The sequence below is a fragment of the Capra hircus genome, chromosome 27 (assembly GCF_001704415.2).
Source record: "Capra hircus breed San Clemente chromosome 27, ASM170441v1, whole genome shotgun sequence".
NCBI lineage: Eukaryota > Metazoa > Chordata > Mammalia > Artiodactyla > Bovidae > Capra > Capra hircus.
Window position 1 is genome coordinate 12,370,345 of NC_030834.1, and position 23,661 is coordinate 12,394,005.

At 43.3% G+C, this 23,661-nt stretch overlaps 1 protein-coding gene across 1 annotated transcript in view; it reads right to left on the reverse strand.

Moving 5' to 3' along the window:
* Nucleotides 1-19,273, reverse strand: part of ASH2L (ASH2 like histone lysine methyltransferase complex subunit) — a 28,657-nt gene extending 9,384 nt beyond the window's left edge. The window contains exons 1-10 of the mRNA XM_018041986.1: nucleotides 18,928-19,273; nucleotides 18,212-18,278; nucleotides 17,390-17,535; nucleotides 12,464-12,552; nucleotides 12,106-12,200; nucleotides 8,173-8,268; nucleotides 7,378-7,473; nucleotides 6,632-6,707; nucleotides 4,374-4,467; nucleotides 3,461-3,678 (exon numbers count right to left, since the gene is read on the reverse strand). Coding sequence (XP_017897475.1) covers nucleotides 3,461-3,678; nucleotides 4,374-4,467; nucleotides 6,632-6,707; nucleotides 7,378-7,473; nucleotides 8,173-8,268; nucleotides 12,106-12,200; nucleotides 12,464-12,552; nucleotides 17,390-17,535; nucleotides 18,212-18,278; nucleotides 18,928-19,118 — 1,168 coding nt within the window. The 5' untranslated portion in view covers nucleotides 19,119-19,273. The remainder of the gene's footprint in view (nucleotides 1-3,460; nucleotides 3,679-4,373; nucleotides 4,468-6,631; nucleotides 6,708-7,377; nucleotides 7,474-8,172; nucleotides 8,269-12,105; nucleotides 12,201-12,463; nucleotides 12,553-17,389; nucleotides 17,536-18,211; nucleotides 18,279-18,927) is intronic.

A 23,661-nucleotide genomic window follows, 5' to 3' on the forward strand; every position in this document is an offset into this window, starting at 1 on the left:
ACACACACACAGATACACAGACACACACACACACACACCCCCCCACCCACCAAAGCTATCCACTGCTTTTCTGTCAATCCAAAATCCTAGCAACAACCTAAGTGCCCATATTCAGAGTGGCTGAATACACCATGTACATCCACGTAATGGCATTATCGTAAAGCTTAAAAAAAAAAAAAAAAGTGGACGAGCTCTTTGAAATAGTCTGGAGTAACTGCATGAAGCAAAATGCAAGACTCCCTACAGTATGCTGCCTTTCATGTACAAAAAAACAAGGAGCAAAGGAAATACATGTGTGTGCTCACCTGTGCAGAAAAAACAGCCAGGATGAACTAGAAACTTAAGAGCCTGGCTAAGTGCAAAGGGTGGGCGGGAAAGCAGTGGGGGAAAAGGAAGAAATGAGAACGGGGAGCAGGGCTGAAGAGGGAATGACACTGAGCAAACCTCAGTGAACAGCAGTTTTAACTCTCAGAGCCCCAGTAGTGTTACATGTTCCCTGCACACACACACATCCCCCCAACATGTAGGAGAACCCCACATGGCATACCAACACTAACGAATAAGCCTACCTGTATCATAAACGAAAGTCGTGACCACAATGAAGGAGGCGGGGAAGAAAAGAACTAATCTAAGTTAACGCTATCCACGTGGGACAGTGCAAGGCCAAGACCGAAAGAGCTGTCCATACACACTGTAATCTCATTAGTGAATGCTTCCTACAGTGGTCTGCAATTCTCAAACCACCTTGGGTGCACATTCGACATGAATAAGTAGGAAAATGTGCTGTAGATAATTAGAGTCAGGTTTCTCACTGCTCCACAAAGAAGTTACACACACAGAAAGGTGGGAGGCTGGAACGACTCTATGGTGGTTGTTTAATCTCTCAGTCATGTCTGACTCTGCGACCCCAGAGACTGCAGCACACCAGGCTTCCCTGTCCTTCACTATCTCCAGGAGTTTGCTCAGACTCATGTCCACTGAGTCGATGATGCCATCCAACCATCTGGTCTTCTGTCGTCCCTTTCTCCTCCTCAATTTTTCCCAGCATCAGGATCTTTTCCAATGAGTTAGCTCTTCACATCACATGGCTAAAGTATTGGAGCTTCAGCTTTAGCATCAGTGCTTCCAATGAATACTCAGGACTGATTTCCTTTAGGATTGACTGGTTTTGATCTCCTTGCAGTCCAAGGAACTCGCAAAGTCTCCTCCAGTACCACAGTTCAATAGCATCAATTCTTCAGTGCTCAGCTTTCTTTATAGTCTAACGCTCAGATCCATACATGACTACTAGAAAAACCATAGTTTTGACTATACGGACCTTTGTCAGCAAAGGGATGCCTCTGATTTTTAATACACTGTTTAGGTTTGTCACAGCTTTCCTTCCAAAGAGCAAGCGTCTTTTAATTTTATGGCTGCAGACCCTATAGCGTTTGATTAAAATCCAAAGTGGCAGAGTAAACTCAGTACAGGCATGTATGTGTGTGTTGGTTAAGACGCAGACACGTATTTTCTACCTGGGTCCACTGAGGGAGCCCGGAATACCACCCAGTAATGGCGAGCATACTGAACGCTCACATCTTCACTTCTGAGGCTGCTTCCCCAAGCAAAGGAATCTGAGCTCCCTGGAGAAGAAGCTGATACTTGGCCTGCAGCATGGAAAATATGACATGAACCAGAACCAACTTGTGACGCCAGTAAGTAAGGGAAAATAAATGATGGGGGCTTATCAACAGGACACAAGAGATTCCATTGGCAACAATGTTAAATGGACCCGGAGGGCATTTTGCTCAGCGAAATAAGTCACAGAAAGACAAGTATTCTGTTATCACTTATATGTGGAATCTAAAACACCTAATGAATGTGTGAAACAAGAAAAAGATTCACAGACAGAACATACTAGTGGTTTCAAGAGGTGCATGCAGGAAGCGGGGACGGGCAAGATGCAGGCAGAGGACCAACGGGCACAAACCACCATGTGTAACCCAACAGGCTATGAGAATATACTGCAGAGCATCAGGCAACATGGCCATTGCTTTATAATAACTGTGAGCATCATCTATAAGAATACTGAAACACTATGTTATAAACCTGAAACTAATATTCTAAGTCAATTACACTTCCAAAAAAAAACACAAAACCCCCACAAGAACCAACCTAAAGAAGCTTCTAATGACCAAAGCTGGAATAATTTGAATGACAAAATAAAATATAGCCTACAAAATAAATAAATATGTGTTAAGTCCACACTGATACAAATAACCAATTAAATAATTAAATAGAGAAAGGAAGAAATAGCAAACAATTAGGCAAACACCGCATTAACAACAAGATCCACAAATGGATGCTAAAATTAGTGGGCAAAACTTTAGAGAAACAGGGTATTTGTATAACCTCGAAGGATCTTTCCCTAAGATATCTATTAACTACCAAGGGAAAGAGAGTAGAGAGAGCCAGCAGAAACCACCTTAACCAAATGACTGTGTCCACACAACCGATAACAAGACACACTGACCTCACGAGCCTACAGAGATGATGTAGTGGGAAGGATCTGTGTGTGCACTGTTCTTACACGAGCGTACAACCGCAGTCTAATCACGGAAAGAGTCAGACAGACCCTCAGTGAGGAACACTCAAAAAGCAGTTGGTTAACACTGCAAGGGACTATGAAGAAATAATTAAACGCAATGTAGATCCTAGAAAGAGGCATTAGCGGAACACTGGTGAAATTTATAAAGTCTTTAGCTTCATTCGTAGTATTTACTAATGTTAATCTCCTGGGTTTGTTGTTTTTCTGGCTGCGCTGAGCAGACAAGGATGGAAGCTTCGCCCCCTGCAGTGGAAACTCAGATTCGTAACCACTGGACCTCCAAGGAAGTCCCATCTCCTGCTTTTGATAACTGTACTGTGGCTGTGTGAGATCTCACCATTAGGAGAACTTTGATGACAGATATATGAAAGTTCTAGTACTTTGTGTCCTGCAGCCTGGTGGTTCAGACAGTAAAGAATCTGTCTGCAACGCGGGAGAAGCAGGTTCAATCCCTGGGTCAGGGAGACCCCCTGGAGAAGGAAATGGCAACCTGCTCCAGTATTCCTGACTGGGAAATTCCATTGACAGAGGAGCCTGGCAGGCTATATGGTCCATGGGGTCACAAAAAGTTGGACATGACTGAGCGACTAACACTTTCACTTTCAATATGGAAATTCTATTATTTTTGCAACTTTACTGTAAGTTAAATTTAGTTCAAAATAGAAAATTTTAAAAAAAGTATTCTGTATATAAATGGCTAGAGCTTATAAGGACAGACAAAGAAGGAAATGACTTCTTGCATTCTGGCTGAGTCTAGTTAGAGATGGGGTGAGGATTAGATTGGCATGTCTGTCTAATTCTAGACAGGACAGAGCTGACGATGGTAGTTCTGAGCAACACAGGGCCCAGCACAAACATTAACAGCTTACCCACCTCGATCATGGAGGGCTAACAAAACCCGTTCATATAAGCAGGCTCTGTAGAGGTCTCCCGGAATCGGTTTTCCTGCCCAGCAGTCGAGTTCGAGCTTCTCAGGGTCAGGGGCGTGGGGATCGGGCTCAGCTAGAATATAGCGATAGCCATCTTTGTTAAACGGGTGTTCCAAGGGGTAGCCATGAGGGGGAAGACGCTGAGCAGAAAACAAAGGGTCACTGCAGAAAGGAAAAAATAAAATCAAGAAACTACAACCCCCTCCTCTAGCTCACGTGCCTTCAATTCTGTTAGGCCTCTGCTGTATTCGGTTTCAACTGAACACCGGCAACTTCAAATGTTTTTCCTTATTCAAATAGATCATTCTGCCCTCTGCAGGCAAGATGGGGAAATGAAAACTACTTTATCTTGGTATGCAACTAAGCCAGGGGAGACAGGGCACAGAGGAACAAGGGCGGTTTCCTTCAGCATGTTTATTACTATGACTAATAAACAGAAACTCAGAGATATGAACACCCACTACCTGTTTCCAGTCTGAATAAGAAATGACCTGGATTTCGTCACCCCAGTACTGAACCAAGTGAAGGGAAGAGCTATCAGGGGACAGGCAGAAAGTTTACTGTAAAAGAGCTGACATTCAATATTGGTTTCTTTCACTGCCTCTGGTCCATCTATCCTTTCTCAAGATGCCTTAGCAGAACTTCACGCCCAGGTCAATCATCACAGGGTGCTTCCCTGGGGTTGTTTCATTTAGAAACGAGTTCCCCAAACAGGGCGCCTAGTCTGGGGCTATTTGACCCCTCAAACTGTTTAAGATTTGAGAACAAGGGGTAGGCTTGCGCCTGCAGACAGCTGATCTCTTGCCTCACTGAGGGGCTCTGCAGCCCTCGGTAAGGGGCAGGCAGGGGGTGTTCACCTCCGGGCCTTCTTGGTGGTCCCCGCGGTGCTGCCGTCCTGCTGTTTGCGCTTGGCTCCTCTGCCTTTCCCACTGCTTCCTGCTGCAATACCGCCTTTGAAGAGAAGGCAGATCACCTTCAGTGAGCTGTGACAGGGGACAGCTCCCCAGGGACGAACACTCCCAGCGTGCATTTGTGTGACACCACAGGATTTCCTGCCCGGAAGCATATAGGACTTCACCCTGGTTCGCCTGAGTCTGCCGGGTGGCTCCTAGCCCAGAATGCTGCGTTCTGGCAGCAGCTCCAGTGAACCCAGCACTAATGACTCCTGGGTTACAGCTGTGCCCCTTGCTTCCTAAATGAACTGCAGCTCCGGGAACACTTTCCAAGGATGAGACACAAATGCATTTTCACTCACTCAGACGGCAGACACCCACAGCTAGAAGTAACTGCGTGGGTAGTTTTTTCCCACTCAAATCAATACGAACATCCATAAGGAGAACATCCTCACTGAAGGGATGCTCGCTTGCATGAACTACACACAGCATAGTCCATAAACATGAGAGAGGCACAGGATCTGCTAAAGCGCTGAACTTGAACTTCCAGCAAAACAGAAGTACATCAAACGTGGAAACAAAAAACAGAAATACTAAAAAGGTGTTTCTCTTCAGTGCTTCTAGGCATCTGGTGTGGTTGTTCATGACACAAGCAGGAAAGGCAGCTTTAAATTTAGTCAGCAATCTTTACAATTATTAAAATTGTGCCAACGCATCAAATTTAGGTTTGACGAATCTGGCTTGTGGAATTAAGAGAAAATACAGATAGAGAATTTGTAAATAAAAAAAGAAACAAGCTACATATTAAAAGCCACAAGGAATACTACCTTGGGCACTTCTGAAATAGGTGCTTTGAAATTTTTGTCCAGTTGTCATTCCTCTCAATTAGTTTATTTGTCCAACTTCCAGGAAACATCCCTGAACTGTAGGAAAACACCTTTACGTAACAACTGCATGAAGTACTATATCTTAATTTGGGGCAAGCTTGGAAATTATCAGCAGTTCTGCTGCAATAAAAAGAGGATCAAGACATTGAAGGCAGGTCATATTCTGCACAGACAGGACCAGATTTATGCTGAACTTCCTTTTATGAACATATCTGGTGTCATCCCGTCCTCATAAAAGGCTTAATGTTGAACTGTTAAAATATCAACACCTCTATAGTTTGTTACCTTATTCAAAAAAACTGTTAAGGTTTTATTGGCACTGCATTTCAATTATTTTGAGACAAGTTTTAGATCCACGTTGAAAAAATCAAGCAACACTAAAGAGGACTGCTGGACATGTGAGGCAGAATATGACAACGTACAAGCTTCCAATTACTAACATTAAACCGGAACTACTGTTTCATATCAAGTGCTACTGCCACCAACTCCACAAGGCTTTACAATCTTAACTCAGTTTCAGCTTCTATCACAACTCAGCAAAAAGCATCTTCCAAACCACAAAATACTTAAGTCTGAGAGGCTGAAAGAAGACAGAGGAGGAATTCACCTCCAAAAGAGGCTCCACCTGTAAGAACAGAAGTGGCACCGTGTATTTGTCAAACTTTAACAGAAAGGAGAAAAATAACGTAAAGAGATGAACAGCACACTTAGTTATATTAGTAACAGTGGAAATGGTTACATATTTAAGACCCTATCACTCCAGAAGAGAAGGTAGCGACACCATATGTCAGATGAAGAGCTGGCTACCTCCCCATTATATCTGCTTTCAATTTGTTGCCATTAGTAGCAAAGGGCTGTCCTGCTCTTAGAGGGGTTAGACAGAAAAACATGCTACAGTGGGTGGTCAACACAGAAACGGTGTCATGTGCATAAGCTAAAGATTTAGGGCAAGAAAAATTAGAAGATGGGTAGGAAGTTAAAAAACAGTAGAATTAAGGAAAATTTGAGTGCAAAGCACGTGAACCTAAATTAAGTGTTAGTTATGAAGATACAGATGGGGAGTCGAATATAAACTCAGTAAATCTGACCTTAAAATTGTACCTCGTTTTATGTTAAATGTTTCACTTAAGACCAAACTGTGGTGTAACGTAACAAAAATTTCTCCTCTGCTATCATTGCTCAAATCCATAGTTAGCCCCTAAAAATTGAGATTTGGACTTTAAAGCATCTTAGTAAATACCTAGTCAAGAATCAGTCCAGAGACTGCCCAATTCTAGGCACATGTGGATTGAATAGCGTACAGACATTTCACCCATGAAATATTTAAACACTTACCATTTAGATTCCCACTGGTAGACACGGCACTACTCTGCTTTTGGTTGTCATAAGCAGGACCGATGTTACTAAGATCCTAGAGGGAAAATATTCAATTATAGAGGGTGGCTACCTAATCAAACCAGGCTGGCAATGCTCAAAAAAAAAAAAAAAAAAAAAAAGGGAGAAAAAACAGAATGGCAACCTAGACTCTGAAGCCGGCAGAGGTCCCAAACTTAGATGCTTCAAAGATCAGCAAGTCACATGTGTGAGGCAGCCAAGGATGAGGATGGAAGTGCTTTCAGAATCAGGCTGAGCCAGGCTGGGGGTGGTGGAGGGGGAATGGGGAGGGGTGGTAGAAGACCAAGGGCAGACCTCCCTATGGGAATCCAGGCCCAATGTGGCCAGAGCTCCACATTTTACAAGAAAAGACAGAAATCTGAATCTCTGAAATCTGAGGTGGAAAGAAAATCAGAAATCACTTGGAATGGCGTATTTGTGTTACAAGAGAGGAAACAGAAGTTTAAAAAGATAAAAATGGTATGTGTCAAGTCATAACATTTTAAGGAAGAGCTGCAACTAACACACTGGTCTCCCAGTTTAAGGTGAGTGCTCTTTCTTTCACATGGAATAAGAACCATTTATTTGGAGCCCACCGGGTCATGGGCATTTGTAAGTGGTAAATACACAAATGTAAACACAGCCTGATTCTCTCTGTCCCCGTGGCTTAAAAATCAAACGGGGGCCTGTGAAGCCGATTAACGTACCTGATCCAGAAGGCCAAACTTGGGGTAATCTTCTTCTGGGTCCTTACTCCCTGGATCAGGGTGTTCCTTTACTAAGAACACATCTCTTTCTTTACTCTAAAAGGAAATGGTATTTTAGTGTTACTGGAAATTTCATACTTAAACTGAATGGATGCTTAACCCCTAACTCCCAAATCGTAGGTGTAATCTCCAAATCTCAACACAAAGAGCCTGCCCCCTGGGGGAAAAAAAAACACACACACACACACACACACCAGTACTGTTTTTCTTTGATTAGAAAACTAATGCATGACCACCAAAAAATACAAACAGTAGAGAAAGTTGACAAAATGAGAGCCACCATCCTTCACAACCCTCACTCATCCCCACACCTCACAGAGATACATAGTGGTAACAGCTTGTGCTGATGTCTCCCCAGGTGCTCTAAGTCTAAGGACAATAATGTTCAGAACAGAGTTTGTTTTTTTTAATCAAAGAAAACATTGTTTCCAATTTAGGTATAACACTATACTTGCCAAAGTACAACGGACAAAGGATTCAGCGGCGTACATAAAACTACCATATCTTCACTTAAGTCTATGTGCAACTTACTGATTTTGTGTGAAAACTATTAAAATTTACAATTACTAAGATTTAATACTGTTGTTCTCATTTTCTTAGTCATCACATTACTTCAGTGAGACCACAATCAAAAAAAAAAAACCCAACAAAACCCATATATAACTTCTTGTATAAATTCTTACAAGGAACACTGGTTTTCTAAACATTGAGTCTAGTCAATTTTAGTTGACTTACCATAGTTTTCACAATGTTATTTGGCCAGGTCATTTTCCCAGGTCTTTGTCTGGTCGTCATGCATTCCCAGTATTTATCAATAAATGGTATGATATCCTGATTTTTAAAACAAAATATATTAAAGCCTTTATAGCTGCTTTCGAAATTATGCTCACACACACAAAAAAACACTGCTGCATTTTCAAAGATCTCATCAGAATCAAAAGACAAACACATGTTTTTCATCTTTTAATAACTTATAACGTGAACAACATGTAGGTTGCGGGGTTTTCAAACAAGCATATACAACTCTTAGCCACACAGGGCTTATGAGCCGGTTAAGGGAAAAGACGTGCCCTTGTCTCCTGGTATCCTCTCCCCCGAGCTCCTGCTCCTCCGCGCTGGGGACACCTCTACCTGGACATCCTGCACGCACCTCAGACTCCTTGTGACTAGGACTGACCTCGAACCGCACCTCACGAATCTGCTCTGCAGGTTTCTATTCTTGCTCTTCGCACTCAGGATCACCCAGAATCACAGGGTTCACACACGGAGTCATCCTCATCCTTCTCACACAACCTGCACATCTCAGCAGTCACCAACTGAACTTTAAAATTCCAGAAAATGTTCACCAATCAGGCCTCCTTCCTGCTCCAACTGTGGTCCTCGCCAGCCTCTGCTTACACGACTAACACAGTGTCTGAACTTCATCCTCTGTCACCAACGTCCTCCCACCCTGGGCCACCTGCCCCAGCCTACCACTAATGTCCTTCACCAGAGTCAGTTCCGTGAACATGGAACCTTTACTGAAAGGAGCCAGGCTGAATTAGGGGAAGTATAGGGGAAGACTGGAACGTCTTCTTGTTCGAGAAGGTAAGGAAGAGTTCACACTTATAGGGACATATCAAAAAGTGTCTGAAGTCAGCCAGGATGGGGCTACACTGGTCAGATCTGAGCATCAGAAATCCAGAAATCCCATGATGGACTATAAAAATCAGTGAGTCTTAAAACTGAAGACAAACAACAGCAACAACAATGACCGGGTGGAGGGCTCTTCTTTACAAAAGAACTATAACCGATAAATATATTCTGTTGTACAAGGACCACTCTATTAACTGATTGAGGTTAGGATAATCAGTGGTTACAATTACCACTGCTTGAAAGGGTTGTGAGAACAAGATATTCACATGAACTCCACGTATTACCCATGAATTACTTAACGATTACAAAGAAAAAGGGTCTCTTTACAGTAGAGAAATCAAGTGGTCACATTTAGGATCACTAATAAAACAAGGCAATGTCTTATGCCTCCTAATGGAATACACAGAAAAACACATACTACCTACGTAATATTCTTGCCAAAAATGTTTAAGCTGAACCTAGTCATAAGGAAACAAGTTGATAAATCCAAACTGAGGAACATCATGGCAAACAACTGTCTAGGCTCTTCAAAATCTCAAATGTCATAGCAAACCAAAAAGTAAAAAGGAATTGCTCTAGAGATAAAAGGGACATTACAACCAAATTCAATGTGTGATCCTTGATCAGGTCCTGGCTGGAAGAAAAAATTATGAGGGACATTATTTAGACAAAAATGTTGAGAAAATATACACTGTATACACAAAATAAACAACCTATATATATAAGAACACTGCACTAACATTAACTCTTTGAGTGTGGTCATTGTATTGATGAGAGAATACTGGATAAAGTATAATATCTACAATTTTATAGATATTATACTTACATGTAAGCCTTAAGTCTCACATAAGCTTACAGGGAAAATATACATAAAGCAAACAGCAAAATATTAACAGCAGGCAAATCTAGATAAGGAATAAACAGGCATCTATTATAGTATCTGAATTTTTCTGTATATTTGAAAAATTCAAAATAACAATTTGGAAGGAAAAAAACAAAAGACAAATATAATCATAGCATACTTGTGTTTAAACACGTTCTTTTTAATGTAGGAAAAAAAGCTGGGCAGGGGCAAGGGGGGCCCTCTGCTGACTCCCTCAGCTTTCAGGATTAAGCCCTAACTCGTTTGTTTAGCAGAAAAGGCCTTACTCAGTCTGATCCTGAATATACTAGTCTCACTAAACAATGGAACAGACTGGTTCCAAATAGGAAAAGGAGTACGTCAAGGCTGTATATTGTCACCCTGCTTATTTAACTTATATGCAGAGTACATCATGAGAAACGCTGGCCTGGAGGAAGCACAAGCTGGAATCAAGATTGCCAGGAGAAATATCAATAACCTCAGATATGCAGATGACACCACCCTTATGGCAGAAAGTCAAGAAGAACTAAAGAGCCTCTTGACGAAAGTACAAGAGGAGAGTGAAAAAGTTGGCTTAAAGCTTAACATTCAGAAAACTAAGATCATGGCATCCAGTCCCATCACTTCATGGCAAATAGATGTGGAAACAGTGGCAGACTATTTTTTGGGCTCCAAAATCATTGCAAATGGTTACTGCAGCCATGAAATTAAAAGATGCTTACTCTTTGGAAGAAAAGTTATGACCAACCTAGATAGCATATTAAAAAGCAGAGAGATCACTTTGCCAACAAAGGTCAAGGCTATGGTTTTTCCTGTGGTCATGTATGGATGTGAGAGTTGGACTATAAAGAAAGCTGAGTACCGAAGAATTGATGCTTTTGAACTGTGGTGTTGGAGAAGACTCTTGAGAGTCCCTTGGACTGCAAGGAGATCCAACCAGTCCATCCAAAAGGAAATCAGCCCTGGGAGTTCATTGGAAGGACTGGTGTTGAAGCTGAAACTCCAATACTTTGGCCACCTGATGCGAAGAGCTGACTTATTAGAAAAGACCCTGATGCTGGGAAAGACTGAAGGCAGGAGGAGTAGGGGACGACAGAGGGTGAGATGGTTGGATGGCATCACCGACTCAATGAACATTGGTTTGGGTCAGCTCCGGGAGTTGGTGATGGACAGGGAGGCCTGGTGAGCTGCGGTTCAGGGGCTCGCAAGGCATCAGACACAACTGAGCGACTGAACTGAACTAAACACCCTATACCAATCAATGCTGTTCTTTTTCTTTTGGTCAAGTCATGCAGCTTGTGGGGTTTTAGTTCCTCGATCAGGGACTGAACCCGTTCCCCCGGCTGGTGGAAGCTGAGTCCTAACCACTAGACCATCAGGGAAGAGAGGAGTCCCCAGCCAGTGTCTTCTAAACTGTAGGTTGCAGTCAATTAGTGGGGTATATAATCAATCTTGTAGGTCAAAGCTAGCATTGACTAGAATAGAAAATATCAGCATATGGAGAGAGAAGGTGACAGGGTGCTTCAGTCTTTAAAGACTCACGGATGGGCTGACCATCTAATTTTGAATACTGACTTTAGTCATGTAGTTTAACAATAAAGCATAAATTTTTTTAAATAAGTCAACCTTTTCCCTAACAAAATCCGTGATAGGCATCCATAAAAACAGCACAAACTAAGCTAAAAAGGTTCACCTCAAAATCTGATTATTAATTGTGGAACAGACAATTGTTTGCTTCTGTAAAGCCACTCAAAACTATTTAAAGATTCACCCTTCTAAGAGCTAAGCCAATGACATAATGAACACACACCAAGAAGTTAGTAAATCACATGAAATGAGAAAAACGGAATCACTGAATCTACAGTCATATATTCATAAAAACTGGAAGAAAAGAACTTGTCAGGCTGTACAGTTGACCCTTGAAAAATCATGGGGTTAGGGGGACTGGACTGTCCACAGTCAAAAATCCTCCTATAGTTTTACAGTCGGCCCTCTGTATTCGTGGTTCTACACCCAAGGATTCAATCAGCCTTGTGGTATGTATTTACTGAAAAAATCCGCATGCAAGTGAACCACTGACGTTCACAGCTGTGTTGTTCAAGGGCCCACTGTATTCAGAAGTCCCTCCTGGTTCTCTGGCATGATCGCAATGACAGTAATTCCATCTCTACCTTATCTTTGGAGAACATGGTTTTTGGATGCTCATCTTGTGTTCGGGACTGCCACGTGAGGTTGGCCAAAGCACTAAGGCACATTTCTTTCAAGTCTATAAAAGCAAAAAGGAAGAAAGAGTTACTGTAGTAATATATTCCTGCTACCACAGGAATATTCAACCAGACGGTCCACAGATTAACAACTACAGCATCATCTGATCTAAAACGGACAAGAGCAGGCATCCAGAGCTAAGCCCCAAGGTCAATTCTACCAGCTTCGTGGCAGAGGTTCCCTGATTTGGCTGAGCCCAGATCCCTTTTCTCTGCCAGCTAACCAGAGGAGGTCACTGTGCAGCCCTCCAAGGCCTGTCCTTACTTGCTTGCTTCCGGAGGAAATAGGTGTTCCCGCTGTGGTGGCACACGTTGCAGTGGAAACTGTAGTTGGTCATGAATGGTAGACAGGATCTGGAGAACACCAAATGGAGCAAATTAGTGAGCTTCTGAACACACACTTAAAAGAAGCAGATCAACAGGGATCTTTTCCCTCAGTGAAAGTTAGACAATGATGCTAATATAGTAATACATTCTCAAAACTTGAGAAGGGCACCAAAACAGGGCCCTTTGTAGTTTTACAAATAGCTGAACTTTTCCATCACAAAAATTTAGCAGGACATTATCCACATTTGATGATTCAACATCTGGCAGGTTCTGACTGGAGCCCCTATCCAGGCTAGTTTATTACGGTTTTTAAACACCTAAAAAGAGTATACTAGGCCACTTGTGGAAGAAGACAAAGCAGTCTCTTTAAATATCTTTGCACTGAAATATCTATATTTAAATTATATTTAAGTCTCTTTGTAAAGTGTCAATAAAATTGTTGGAAAGGGCAGACAGAGGTATAAAAAGATTAACTTCAAAATGTAAATAATTATTCAAGAACAACACAGAAGTCCAAAAACATTACCTGCCTCATTACCAAATGAATCCTACAGATGACAGCCTTGAAGAATTTATTTTTTATTTACTTATTTTTTAACATTCACTCTTCTTCTCTGAAACACATTATTATTATCTTAAATATTTATTCATTTGGCTGCTCTGGGCCTTGGTTGTGGCACACAGGATCTTTGTTGAGGCATGCAGGATCTAGTTCCCTGACCAGGGATTGAACCTGGGCCCCCTGCACTGGAAGTGTGGAGTCTTAGCCACTGGGCCACCAGGAAAGTCCTGTTTTTAAGAATTTGAAGGACTGAAGCAGTAACTTCAGATTTAAGAGTTAGGGAAGATTTTTCGAAGACACAAATTATGAACTTGATTTGGAAAAACAAGTTGCTTTTCTTTTCTATAGGTGAACTATTTTACGTAGAGATAAGAAACTGCAAATTTGGAGGCAAAGCGGCAATCTGGTGCACACCAGTCTGGCCAGGGGAGGGGAGTTGTGAGAGATATGCTGAAAGGCCTGCAAGGTAGGAAGTAGCAGAGGCCTTACATGCCTGGGGAAGTGAATTTTCTGTGTAACAGGAACACCTTGAAGGGGAAGCCATGTGGTGAAAGTGGTAAGTTTGGTAAAAGAACAGGTCTGAAGGGAGGAAGAGATAAAGAAAAGGGAACATGTGAGAAGCTTCTTCAGCAGTTACAGAAGGTGTAATTAAAAAAAAATAAGGCCTCACACAGAGTGAAATAACAACACTGGGCAAGCAAGTGTACAAGAAGAAAAGAACCTGGTTAAGCTTAGGGGCTGATTTTATGTGAGGGGGCAGCAAGTGAAAGAAATCCTAACCACTGAGACTCCTTGTAGGTGTCAGCTCACTTCCTAAGAGATGAGCTCAGGAGCAAAAGCAGGCCTGACTGTCTGAAGGCAGAGAAGAAGCCGGTGGAAGGAACTGGGGGCTAACAGGACCCGTGCATTAGTGCAGCTTGGTGCTGTGCTGGTGACTGGAACAGCATGGGAAAAGCTTGGTCCTGAAAAGGAGAAAGCAACAGAGAAAGAGAAGACTGGTTTAAGTTGGAAAAGAAGAAATCAAAATAAAGACAGGTTTATCGTGGACTCTGCTCAAACTTAGCTGGTAAAGAATCTGCCAGCAATGCAGGAGACCCGGGTTCGATCCCTGGGTCAGGAAGATCCCCTAGAGAAGGAAATGGCAACCCAGTCCAGTACTCTTGCCTGGAGTCTGGTGGGCTACAGTCCATGGGGTCACAAAGAGTCAGACATGACTGTGCGACTATGTTCAGTTCAGTTCTGCTGAAACTAATTTCACACATCCTTAAAGAGATGTTTCCAGGTGTGTGTCTACCACCGCCATTCAAGGAAGAAACATCCTTATGAATGTTAAGATCAGGTTCCCTCACCTTTACCTCTCTCTACAGCCCCTTCTGCAAACAGCCTGTTGTGGTAAGCTCATTTATAAAAGAGAGAGGCAGGTGTACAATAATTAACAAACACATCAGGTGGTTAGAGCAGTTTTTTTCATATCCTGCTAGCTCACTCACTTCCCCCATCCGCCATAAAAGATAATCTGTCCAACCCATTGGGTTTTAGGTGTAACTTCTCAAATTCAGGTACACACTGGTCACCACCAAACCTCTGAACTGTGGTTTGATTAGTTTCTGCATCACTCCAAGTTATCTCTCTGGTAAATTTCCTTTCCTAGGCCCTGTTTATCCAAACAAATTCTCCTGGTGAAAGTGGCCCAATTTGAGGTCTTTCCTAACTGACGAGCTTGTATATTTTCTCTTAGGTCTTTCTACCAACATCAATTCTTCTGACCACTCAATATTTTTCTGTTTAAAACATTCAATCCTTCAATGTCAACAGTCACATGTTAATTAGTATATTAACACTACTTTAACTTTTTAACTAGAAGACATTCAACAGATTATAAAGGAAGGTATTTCTTCACAAACCAACCCAAGGGAGGTTAATTTCAGAACTAACAATGCAGCCCTCTTCTGATATAGTCTTGAAGCAGATGATGTTAAGAAGAGGTGGCAAGAATACACAGAAGAACTATACAAAAAAGATCTTCACGACGCAGATAATCACGATGGTGTGATCACTCACTTAGAGCCAGACATCCTAGAATGTGAAGTCAAGTGGGCCTTAGAAAGCATCACTACGAACAATGCTAGTGGAGGTGATGGCATTCCAGTTGAGCTATTTCAGATCCTGAAAGATGATGCTGTGAAAGTGCTGCACTCAATATGCCAGCAAATTTGGAAAACTAAGTAGTGGCCACAGGACTGGAAAAGGTCAGTTTTCATTCCAATGCCAAAGAATGCTCAAACTACCGCACAATTGCACTCATCTCACATGCTAGTAAAGTAATGCTCAAAATTCTCCAAACCAGGCTTCAGCAGTACATGAACTGTGAACTCCCTGATGTTCAAGCTGGTTTTAGAAAAGGCAGAGGAACCAGAGATCAAATTGCCAGCATCCGCTGGATCATGGGAAAAGCAAGAGAGTTCCAGAAAAACATATATTTCTGCTTTATTGACTATGCCAAAGCCTTTAACTGTGTGGATCACAATAAACTGTGGAAAATTCTGAAAGAGATGGGAATACCAGACCACCTGACCTGCCTCTTGAGAAATCTGTATGCAGGTCAGGAAGCAACAGTTAGAACTGGACATGGAACAACAGACTGGTTCCAAATAGGAAAAGGAGTACGTCAAGGCTGTATATTGTCACTCTACTTATTTAACTTCTATGCAGAGTACATAATGAGAAACGCTGGACTGGAAGAAACACAAGCTGGAATCAAGATTGCCGGGAGAAATATCAATAACCTCAGATATGCAAATGACACCACCCTTATGGCAGAAAGTAAAGAAGAACTAAACAGCCTCTTGATGAAAGTGAAAGAGGAGAGTGAAAAAGTTGGCTTAAAGCTCAACATTCAGAAAACGAAGATCATGGCATCTGGTCCCATCACTTCATGGGAAATAGATGGGGAAACAGTGTCAGACTTTATTTTTTGGGGGCTCCAAAATCATTGCAGATGGTGACTGCAGCCATGAAATTAAAAGACGCTTACTCCTTGGAAGAAAAGTTATGACCAACCTCGATAGCATATTCAAAAGCAGAGACATTACTTTGCCCACTAAGGTCCATCTAGTCAAGGCTATGGTTTTGCCAGTAGTCATGTATGGATGTGAGAGTTGGACTGTGAAGAAGGCTGAGCGCTGAAGAATTGATGCATTTGAACTGTGGTGTTGGAGAAGACTCTTGAGAGTCCCTTGGACTGCAAACAGATCCAACCAGTCCATTCTGAAGGAGATCAACCCTGGGATTTCTTTGGAAGGAATGATGCTAAAGCTGAAGCTCCAGTACTTTGGCTACCTCATGTGATGAGTTGACTCACTGGAAAAGACTCTGATGCTGGGAGGGATTGGAGGCAGGAGGTGAAGGTGATGACAGAGGATGAGATAGCTGGATGGCATCACGGACTCAATGGACGTGAGTCTGAGTGAACTCCGGGAGTTGGTGATGGATATGGAGGCCTGGTGTGCTGTGATTCATGGGGTTGCAAAGAGTCGGACACGACTGAGTGACTGAACTGAACTGAACTATCTAAATTTATTTGAATATGAAAAGAACACCCCAGGGAGCCAGCAGTATAGTCAATTTGATAGAGTCAGTAATGCTCTCTTGCTAGCTGTTGACTGAATCTCCTAAATAAGAAGCCTTTCATTCTCAAATCCTTAATATGATTTTAATTCACTAGAAAAGAGGCAAAGACTGGAAATCGGTTTTGCTGAGCAGAGAATTCAGGACACCTAAAGGAAGTGAGTTAGAAACCAAAAGGATAAAAGGATGTCAGGCATGAAGAGGCACCTGCCAGCTCAGATTTTTGACATCAGGCTTTATCCACCATGTACACCAATCCTTTCCCCAAATCCACAATATCCAGTACGAGGTTTAAATGGTACTGTCTCAAATTTGTTTAGGTAATGCTTTGTAACTGCACAGTTTTGTCTCCTAAGCACAAAGACAAGGATAATACCTACCATTCTACCTATTAAGGGCAATGCCCTTAGTAGACTAAAAACATGCTCAGACTATTAAAACAATTACTGATTCAAATCCTACTACTCACTGAACCAGAATCAGGAGTCATGGGAAATCCTATGCATTTACATTCGCCCACACACCTAACTGGGCTTCCCCGGTGGCTCAGATGGTATCTTTACCTGTAGTGAGGGAGACCTGGGTTCGATCCTTGGAGTGGGGCCATCTGTTAGACATGTTGAGATCTACTATTTAACATAGCAATTCTCACAAAAGACTTTGAAAAATACTCACGAGGTATCTATGCCGAAGGTGTCTGCTGTGAACCATTTGGTACATATTCCACACTGCAGCTCCACCTCTCCCAACTGACGGCCATTTTCTTCATCCACGGAGCCTGCCTGAGTATCCATCACCTCTGAAGTATCCCCAGCACCTTCCTGTGTCCACAGAACCATCAGAGAATTGTGTCAGTTGATCTGATTGTATTTTTGATTCATTTAAAAAACTAAAAAAACAAAAAACCCTTTTGCCTGGAATTGCTATTTTCCAGTACTTTGCCAAAATGACCAGTGCAAAGGGGGAGAAGAGGGGTACCCCTACATGTTCTCAGGCCTTTTAGAAAACATAAGAGCTGCTCCTTTGGCCACATACATGCAAATCTACAAGAAAGGTAATCTTGTAGATATCAAAGAAATGGGCACTGTTCAAAAATGAATACCCTGCAGAACAAAACTGGAAGAGTCTACAATGTTACCCAGCATGTTGGCATCATTGTAAACAATCAAGTTAAGGGCAAGATTCTTGCCAAGAGAATTTCTGTGTGTATTGAGCATATTAAGCACGCCAACAGCTGAGACACCTTCCTGAAATGTATGAAGGAAAAGGATCAGAAAAAGAAGGATGTCAAAGAGAAAAGTACTTGAAATGTACTTGGGCTCAACTGAAGCGCCAGCCTGCTTCACCCAGAGAAGCACACTGCGTGAGAACCAAAGCAAAGGAGTCTGAACTGTTGAAGCACATTGGAAAACAAAAGAACTGAAGGGGTGGGGGGGACCCTTTAAAAAACCAACCCTTTCGACTGTGCAGTAGAAACACTCAAAAAGAAATACTTACAAGTGTATCTTTTCCATTAGAGGATTCTGTCTCCAAGCCACCACTTACATCAACAGAGTTTGCATCACTGTAAAGTAAGGAGAGCACTCATGGAAGAAATATCAGAAGAAAACCTGAAAACGCCTATTCCCAAAGATGATGATCCAAGTACAGCTGAACGTCACATCCCTACTCTTTTTCAGCCAAGCCAGTGCTCAGACAGGATGCTCAGCATTAGGAAGAAGGCGGCCAAGATGAACTCAAGCCCGTGGGGCATAAGGAAACCTTACAGGCCCTTGCAGACAAGTCTACAGAGGACAGAACTGGTCCTTGGGGAGGTTCGCAGAGGTGCACCTCTCCCACTCTGTTTTCAGAGGGACACACTCCTTCCAGCCTGGCAATACAAAGTGGTTTCCCTCTCTGGGAATTTTGAAGGGTTCCTGCTAAAAAAGGGGTGGGGGTAGCTACCAGCCCCCTGCCGGAGGAGTTAGGGCTGGAAGGGAGGCCGAGAAACCGGGAAAGGTGTGCAAAGGGGCGTAGCCTGAGATACGATTCAGAGGGGACGGGTCTAGCGGCGGGCGGGACGAAGGCCCGGGTAAAGGCAGGGCGAGCCGTTGGCCGCCAGGCCTAGGTTCGGAGCAGGGCGGGTGGGAGTGCTCACAGGAGCCGCGGGATTCCGAGAGGGACCGGCCTCCCGCCCCCCACCCCCGTCTTCCTGGGGCCGCAGGGTGCCTTACCCGCTTTCGGCCTCTCCGGAGCCGGGCTCCGCGGAGGCTGGAGCAGCAGACGTCCCCTCTCCGGCCGGAGCAGCCGCTACGGCTGCTGCCGGCTTCGTCTCCCCTTCTTCTGCTGGTGTTGCATTGGCAGCCGCTGCCGGCCCGGGTCCTGCGCTCACTCCCGGTCCTGCTCCGCTTCCCGCCGCCGCCATCACTGCCGCCTTCTAGACTTCTCGCGAGAATACTACCTCCTTCTCGCGCGACATGCTCGCCGGCTTGCTCACCTTCAAACAGTAAAGGACTCACGGTGGGTCCGCCGTCTGTGTGGGGAAGGCTCTCTCCAAGTCCGCTTTAAGGGCAGGCGGGCGGGCGGAGGTGGGCGGGACCTGGGGGCTGCAGAGCTACAAATGCCGCCCGCGGGAGGCGGTTGGGGCTTGTTAGGTTTTTTCTAGGACGCAGTTCGTAAGAAAGTGGACGCAGCGCATTTTCGTGGCCAAGCCTGCAAGTCACCGCGCAGATAAGGCACCCTGAGAGCGCTGGCGGCCTAAAGGCCCTGGACGCTCTGTTGTGTTTGCAGACGCCTCTCACCCTTAGAGGTGGAACATGCCTTCCCGCCCCAGGAATTTGTTGTCGTATATTGCCCTCCTGATCTGCCACTTTGAGCAGGTTTCCTAGTGACATTTACAGGTGGGCGCCTGGGCTGAATCCCAGAGCCCCATCTACGCCGGGGAGGGGACGTGGATGGAGTCTCTAGGCGGAAAAAGTCGAAAGCACTGTGTTCCTGAAACTGCAAGCAGCTTAATACCGTTAAGAGGAGGAAAATGAAGCCTGAGTGTTAAGGTGCTGGAGGACTTACGAATATAGAGAAATTTGGTCCTTAGAGAAAGGGACAGGTAATGGGCCAAAGGTAAGAATTTGAGGAATCAACGACAGTGCAAGTAGGTGAGGTCGTTGGAATGAGCAGTCATTCGGAGCCATGGTATCCAAACTCCTGGAAGTATTAGAGCCAGGACATCTTTCAGGAAATCAGTGTTTACATCGTAATTTCTAGAAAGCAGCCTAAAGATACACCTTTCCCCCTATTTTTAACACTTTCACCTCCACTTTTCTACCCCTTTACAAAAGAAAGTCATATGGGGAATCTAGTCTGACTACGCAATGTATTGTCCCAGGCTGTGAAACCTCTGGGACACCACACACAAGAACGGTTGGAAATAATAGATATTTTGATTTCTGATTTCTTCCCAATTTCTTGCTTTTAACAAAATTGAAGGAATAACTAATTGATAGATACTACTGGCTGATACAGATTATTTTTCAAATTGTTGGTGATACGTGCTTCAAATAGGTGAAACTTTAAGAAGAAACAATAATTGCACAAAGTATCTCCCCCTAATATTTATTATAGTGCAATTTTAACATATAGCCACAAAAATCTTTGATACCTCCTTCCTCCAGCAAGTAGAATTTGAATTATCCAGTCCTTCGAGTGTGTGCGAGCGACTTGGTGCCTTGCTTCTAAAACAGAACGTGGAAAAGGAGAATAGTAGTTTTTACAGTGGGGAAACTGGCAGACACCTCTTTAACCAAGTGGTCAAGGTTAACACCAGTGGGTGAAGTCATGTTATCAGTTATCCCCTGATGTGAGGCAGTGGAGAACTCTACTTCATCTCTGGAAGTCTTTGCAAAAATTCACAACCCCAGACTAATCAAGAGAAAACATCAGCCCAATACAAATTGAGACCTTCTTGAAAATACGTAACCAGTACACCTCAAAACTGTGAACATCATGAAAAACAAGGAAAGACTGAGAAACACAGATTGGAGAAGACCAAGGAGACATGACGATTATATGCAAGTGGGATCCTGGATTGTATTCTGGAACTGAAAAGGGACATAGTGGAAAAATTGGTGAAATCTGAATAATAAAGTCTGTAGTTAAATGATAAGTATTATAACAACTTTATTTTGTTCCCTGTACCGTGCTTTAAGATACTGACTGTAGGGGAAGCTGGATTATATGGGGGACCTCTTTGAACTATCTTTGCAACTCTAAAATTAATTGAAAATTTAAAAGGTAATTGGTGGGGGCAGAATCCACATTGCAGTGGATTGAGAAATGAGTAGAGGGCTAGAAGTAGACGTGTGCAGACGCATCTTTCCGCTTTTTTCCTGATGCATTTTATTTTTATAAAGAAAAGACCTCAGTTAATACAGCAAAGTGTCCACATCTGTCAGATTTGTTTGTGTGTTACACGATTGCCTGCACTGTCTCAGTGGGTTTGAAATAGTCCCTAAATACATGTTTGGCTCTGAAGGAGAGAGAACAGTTGGATGGAGAGAACAATTTCTGAAGGAAATTCAGAGTTGGGGCAGAGGATAGACTGATGAAACAGCTTTACTCATCAATAGGAAGGGAGAGGTTGAAAATACAGGAGGCTTGGTGGTTGATGGAGCAGCTTTGTGAAGAAAGTGGGTGCAGAGTTAAGTGAACTGACAGAGATGGAGAGGTTATTCTTGATGGCAAGGAGGGACTCCATCTCGTGAGACTGGAGGAAAGAAGGGGCAGTGGAATAAGAATGCCATTTCTAATAAGGGCAACAGGAGACCAAGGGAAAATATTGTTGGCTGAGCTCTGAGCCTATACATCTGTGGCTTCCATTTCTGTCTTCCATGCTGTCTTCCAACATACATATAACAGCAAAGATGAATGGAAACATTTGGAGTTTTCAGTTTTGTCTTGTAGATAAAACAGAGCCAGTTTGGGGAATAATCAAAGACGATAGAAAGCAGTTCAGATGATTTAACCATGGCACCTGAGAAAGCAGAGGAACTGGAAAAATGAAGAATTCCATGTCAAAGTTTGGAGAAGGCAGGAACTGGAATGGTGAGAAGTTGAAATAAGAGAAGAAAGTACTTGAACATCACTTGAGCATCAAAACTTTAGGAGAATTCCATGGCCAGCTCACCTGTGAGTAAAAGTAGGTGATGCAAGGAGGAACCAGACCTCACTTCTGGGCTTCGAGAGCAAGGCATCCACCAAACCGGGCACCTCCTCCAGGTTAATTAAAATTAAAATCACTAACAGAGCACCAGGTTGGAGGTTTAGAATGCACACACAGAAACACAGTTTTGGAAGCTCTCAACTGAATCTCCCCAATTTCAGGCTTTCTCCCACTCCAGTATATCTTGGCCAATCCTTCCACACACCACTGAATCACTTCTTGCCTGAGGAAGGTACTTACTGCCTTTCAGAGAGAAGTCAGACTCAGCTCCCTGCTCAGGAGCGCCCAGCAAGTGGTCTCCCTGTCCTGTGGGAACCCACCACGCTCAGCAGGAGTTGCCCCATCCGCAGCTTCCTGGGTTTGGTCCTGCTTCGCTGCATTTGCTCTGCTTTCCTGCATCCTGTTTGCCCTTTGCTCCATCTCATATCCACGTGCATTACATCAAGACCCACATCAAAGTTGTCTCCTCTGCAAACCTTGCTTCCTGCAGTTTTTAAGTGGGTGCATATGACTCAGTAGTCCTGGATTAAAAAGAAGCATATTTTCTGGTGGGCCCACAGTCTAGAATCCCATGTGGCTCATCTGTATGAGGTCTAGTGCAGGGAATTCTTTCCCTCTTAACAAACCATGATATCTTAATATACTTTTCTAAAATGTTCAAAAGGATCAGCTCCCCAACCCACATTCAGGTTGTTCTTGCCTCCTCTTCTTTGCTTGGGGTGTTGTCTCTGACTTGAATGGCAAATGTTAAAGAACATGTTTTAAAATAGTATTGTGACCATTGTTTCACCAAGTGCATGCGTGTGTGTGTGTGTGAGTTGCTCAGTTGTGTCCAACTCTTTGTGACTCCATGAACTATAGCCCATCAGGTTACTCTGTCCATGGAATTCTCCAGGCAACAATACAGGAGTGGGTAGCCATTCCCTTCTCCAGGGGATCTTCCTGACTCAAGTATCAAACCCAGGTCTCCCACGTTGCAGGCAGACTCTTTACTGTTTGAGCCACCCGGGAAGCCCATTGTTTCACCGTATAAAATAATTATTATTTTAGATGAAATTAATAAGTTTAAGAAGCAATTATTTTGACTGATGTCATTTCTGGACTTGTTTTTGTTTTTGGCAGTGCTGTATGCCTTACAGGATCTTAGTTCCCCAACCAGGGGTGAACCTTTGACCACTGGAGGATTCCCCAAATTTCTGGACTTGAGAATGAAAAAGGAGATAAAAATAAAAAAGCAGTATTACATTGTCATCCTATTTTTGTACGTATTCGTTGGTATGCATATGCACGCTCAGTGGTGTTCAGCCCTGCCGCCATCACTCCAAATGTTGCCTTTAAAAACTTCTTCCTGAAAAGCATCTGGGAGTTTGGGTCTTTTGAGCCCAAACCACCTTTTCTCCTTGCTGGGTCCTGCAATAGACCTTTTCTGCTCCACACTCCGATGTCTTGGTTTGTGTGGCCTCACTATGTGTCAGGCACATGAACTTGGGTTCGATGACAGTACTTCTATCATCTTTAGAGAAGAAAAAAAAGATGTTTCAGACCCTTATGGAACCAAAGTTTACTCATTAAAAAAAAAAAAAACAAACAAACCAGGGAATTCCCTGGTGGTCCGGTGATTAGGACTCCATGCTTCCACTAAAGGGCACACAGGTTTGATCCCTGGTCGGGGAACTGAGATCCTGCAAACTGCATGGTCCAAAAAAGAAGATATATGGATTCTAATTCTGCAGAAACGGACCCAAATCTG